Source organism: Sinocyclocheilus grahami, unplaced genomic scaffold (genome assembly GCF_001515645.1).
Source record: "Sinocyclocheilus grahami isolate Dianchi unplaced genomic scaffold, SAMN03320097.WGS_v1.1 scaffold1275.1, whole genome shotgun sequence".
Lineage (NCBI taxonomy): Eukaryota > Metazoa > Chordata > Actinopteri > Cypriniformes > Cyprinidae > Sinocyclocheilus > Sinocyclocheilus grahami.
In genome coordinates this window covers 569,393-574,140 of record NW_015506454.1, presented here as the reverse complement: position 1 = coordinate 574,140, position 4,748 = coordinate 569,393, and the positions used below count along the sequence as shown (strand labels likewise).

The window sequence follows — 4,748 nt, the reverse complement described above, 5'->3', positions numbered from 1 at the left end:
CACACACACACACTCTCTCACACACACCCTCTCACACACACACACACCCTCTCTCACACACACCCTCTCACACACACACACACATACTCACACTCATACACACCCGCCCCGCCCCGCATGTGAACCTGTGTGTTTATAAGGATGAATGCAAGTGTGTGTGTTAATGTTTCTGCTGCAGGACTTGTGTGTTTAAATCACTGTGTGTGTGTGTGTGTGTGTGTGTTCCTCCAGGGTGCTGTTAAGGAAAGGAAAGGTCCGGATGGTCTCAGCGCGTTCGAGGCGGCCGAGAGCGAGACCATCAAAGATCTACTGAAGTGAGTCGGACGCTGCCGGCAGCGGAGAGGTTCTGACCACAACCACTGGATCCTGCAAACACTCTCTCACACACACGCACGCACACACACAGACACACACACACACACACACACACACACCTCTCTGTCTCTGGCTGCTGCAGCTCCTCTAGGTTTCCTTTTGTTTTCCTCCATGACCTTTTTATTTGATTTGGGGGAGGTGCTTAATTTCCCCTCTAGTTGATCGGAGTCAGCCATTGGCTGATGGACCTGTCACTCATGCCTCCCATAAGGACCAATGGGAACACCTGTCTAACACCACTAAACACGGACTTTAGAGTTCAGACTACAGCGAGTGAGCGAGTGTATTATGATGATGATCATGATAACATGTACATTTAATTTTCCGACTGTTAATTAGAAACGAGTGGTTTGTATAGTTCATAGAGCTGATGAATTTCCCTGCTTCAGCTCAACGTCATTCCCGTCACATTAGATGCTCAAAGAACAAATATTGCAGATGCTTGAATGGCTCTGGTGGCGTGCACGTTAGCTTTTGTGCCCCTTTGATTTTGTGTTGTGGCAAAAATAAATGGATTCTCAGCCTCTGTGCGCTTGTAGAGTGTTAAACAGGTTTGTTGAAGCGGATGAAGGCACGCTGTCTCTCTCTGTCTCCAGCAGGACGTCTCTTACTCCTGAGATGCCACCCTCTCCAGATTCTCTCTCTCTCTCTCTCTCTCTCTCTCTCTGCATGATGGTGTTTTAGCTTTTCAATACAGTCTTGCACTGAAATTCACATCGATTAGCGAATGAGCATTTTAAAGATCCATATCTGCTATTGTTGTGAAAAAGTCCCTTTGAAAACAAAAAAAACAAACAAATAAAACTATTTCAAATGATCAGTTTGATTGTCAAATTTGTAAAGCTTCAACCGATAGAGGGTGTTTTAAATTATGTATGTATAATTATGAGTATATAGATGTTGTTTATTATTATTTAACACATTAATATTATAATTATGTATTTATATATTAATTATATATTAGTAAAATTTGTATTCATATTTTTGTTGTTCTATGAGCATATATATATAAATGTTATTTATTACCATTTAATACATTTATATTAAGTATGCATTTAAGTTATTTTTGTTTGCTTATTTCGAATACATTCATATATATATATATATATATATAGGTTATTACTATTTAATACATTAATATTAAATATAATTATATATTTATATATTAATTATATATAAGTGAAATTTGTATTTGTATCATATTTTTGTTGTTCGATTAATGTGTATATATATACAAATATATGTTATTTGTTACTATTTAATACATTTATATTATGCATTTAAGTTATTTTTTGTTTGTTTATTTTGAAAACATTTATATTATAATATACTAATTATATATAGATATAATTTTATTCGCATATGATATTTTTATTATTGTTTGACAAATATATGTAGATAGATAGATAGATAATAACATATACCTATAAATGTGTTACCCCTTAAAAATAATGATTTTAATTGATGACAACACTGTTTTTCGTTTACTTTATTTTTCAAGTTTCGTTTTTATTTTAATCATTAAAATGACTTGTAACACTTTACAGTGAAGTAAAATTGGCTATATATATATCTTCCTTTTATAAATGATAATGTTAGTTCATGTTGCCTAATGCTATGTTGTAAAGTGTTATCAAAAGCTGATATAAAAACAGTGGAAGTCTATGAGATTTGATTTGATCATGAACACACTCGTGGTCACTGTGGGTTTTCTCTCCTTTAATTAAGTGCTTTTGTTAATTACCGGTCCACCCGGCGAGTCTCAGACCTTTGTCACTGTCACAACACAAAGAAATCAATTATTCAGGTGCTGCACAACTTCCTGATAAAGTTTAATGCGCCGTGAATATAAAACAGCTCGTTTTGTTTGGTCTTTGCCGGTGAACGTGCTCGATATGACCGGTGGAAGAATCACGATAAACACATCAGTCCTCAAGTCTAAAGGGACTCCGTTTACGGTCTTAATACACATTATTACTCAGAATTACTCCGTGGTGTGTTCTGAAGAAACTAAAGTGTTTGTCTTCAATAGCTTTCATCAAAATGTAATAACGTTGTCCACCTTTGAAACGACTTTCCTCTCTCTGCCTGACTTCAGTTTAATGTTAGCCAGTGCGCAGATAGCAGTCAGTCACTGTTTTTAATTCCTCCTTCGATATTGTTGTTGGAAATGCCTGTTTTTGGCAACACAATGGGAGTTTTTCATCAGAATTTCTAAATGAATCCAACAGAGAAGTGTTTCTCAGCGGGGGCGTTCGCATATCAAGCATTTAGACACAATCAAACACGGTAAGCATTCTAGTTTAGAAAAATTAATATGAATGCTTTTTGTTTGCTGATTGGCTGCGTAATTGAACGCCACATTTCCAAAGAGTTTATTCAGTGCTCATAAATGTAGCCTCATTTCTATTCACGTGACTTTTTTTGCTCTTTGGGAGATGATATTTCAAGTCCAGTCAAATCAAATGTCATGTTGCATTCAGTTACATATTTTTAAAATTATATATGGGCTAATGTTGGCTGTTATATATGGGTTAAAAAAATGCATGCTTTTAAAATATATATTATAGATAAAATATAGCCTATGATATGCACCACCATTCAAAAAAAGCTCAGTATGATTATGAAGCAAACCTCTTCTGCTCAGTAAAGTCGCATTTATTGGATCAAAAAATGAATCTAGAGTTTGAAAGAAGAAGTTTGCTTTCTATTTGAATATATTAAATGTGTTTTCTTCTCAGCTTTCAGTGTCACATGATCCTTCGGAAATCATGCTTAATGCTGCTCAAGACAGATTTCTTCTTCTTATTATTATTATAGCTAGTACACCATACTGACAAAAAAAAAGCAAGATTTGAAATGTATTGAACTCACGACTATAACAAAGATATAAATCAGGGCAGCACTAAAATATGTTTCCCATCTTTTAGTTTTCTTTGAAGATTTGTAAGCAAACTTTGAAATTTTCTCACAAAAGTTTGCATTTCTTCCAATTGCATGTGTAAATGTGGTATTTAGCCTCTAAAATGACCATGTCCACTATGTCAGGAAAAAAATATATATATGTATTTTCTAAAACTAAGGGATAAATATGATCCTCTCTCACACACACCCTCTCACACACACACACACACTCTCTCACACACACCCTCTCACACACACACACACCCTCTCTCACACACACCCTCTCACACACACACACACATACTCACACACCCGCCCCGCCGCCCCGCCCCGCATGTGAACCTGTGTGTTTATAAGGATGAATGCAAGTGTGTGTGTTAATGTTTCTGCTTGTGTGTTTGTGTGTTTAAATCACTGTGTGTGTGTGTGTGTGTGTGTGTGTTCCTCCAGGGTGCTGTTAAGGAAAGGAAAGGTCCGGATGGTCTCAGCGCGTTCGAGGCGGCCGAGAGCGAGACCATCAAAGATCTACTGAAGTGAGTCGGACGCTGCCGGCAGCGGAGAGGTTCTGACCACAACCACTGGATCCTGCAAACACTCTCTCACACACACGCACGCACACACACAGACAGACACACACACACACACACACACCTCTCTGTCTCTGGCTGCTGCAGCTCCTCTAGGTTTCCTTTTGTTTTGTTTTCATCCATGACCTTTTTATTTGATTTGGGGGAGGGGCTTAATTTCCCCTCTAGTTGATCGGAGTCAGCCATTGGCTGATGGACCTGTCACTCATGCCTCCCATAAGGACCAATGGGAACACCTGTCTAACACCACTAAACACGGACTTTAGAGTTCAGACTACAGCGAGTGAGCGAGTGTATTATGATGATGATCATGATAACATGTACATTTAATTTTCCGACTGTTAATTAGAAACGAGTGGTTTGTATAGTTCATAGAGCTGATGAATTTCCCTGCTTCAGCTCAACGTCATTCCCGTCACATTAGATGCTCAAAGAACAAATATTGCAGATGCTTGAATGGCTCTGGTGGCGTGCACGTTAGCTTTTGTGCCCCTTTGATTTTGTGTTGTGGCAAAAATAAATGGATTCTCAGCCTCTGTGCGCTTGTAGAGTGTTAAACAGGTTTGTTGAAGCGGATGAAGGCACGCTGTCTCTCTCTGTCTCCAGCAGGACGTCTCTTACTCCTGAGATGCCACCCTCTCTTTACTGTTAAAAAAAAATTGTACTTCACTGTCTTTTTTTGATCAATTTAATGGATCCTTGAATAAAATCGTAACGACCTCATTCATTTGAATGGTACTGTAAATATAAACACAAAATAATAATCAACTTTAATATTCAGTGAAGACAATTAGACTAGAGGTGCGTCCCAAATCGCGTACTTGTGCACTATTCTATGACGTTCTGTAGTATAAACAGTGTGAGTAGTGCGTTCACACTGAA

At 37.7% G+C, this 4,748-nt stretch overlaps 1 protein-coding gene across 1 annotated transcript in view; it reads left to right on the top strand.

Moving 5' to 3' along the window:
• The window catches only part of LOC107568706 (myotrophin-like), a gene marked incomplete at its 5' end in the record, with an annotated part of 14,583 nt that extends 10,082 nt beyond the window's left edge, over positions 1-4,501 (top strand). Inside the window, 2 exons of the mRNA XM_016254683.1 lie at positions 232-466; positions 3,963-4,501. Of these exons, the coding sequence (XP_016110169.1) occupies positions 232-318 (87 nt within the window). The remainder of the gene's footprint in view (positions 1-231; positions 467-3,962) is intronic.
• Positions 4,502-4,748: the final 247 nt, after the last annotated feature.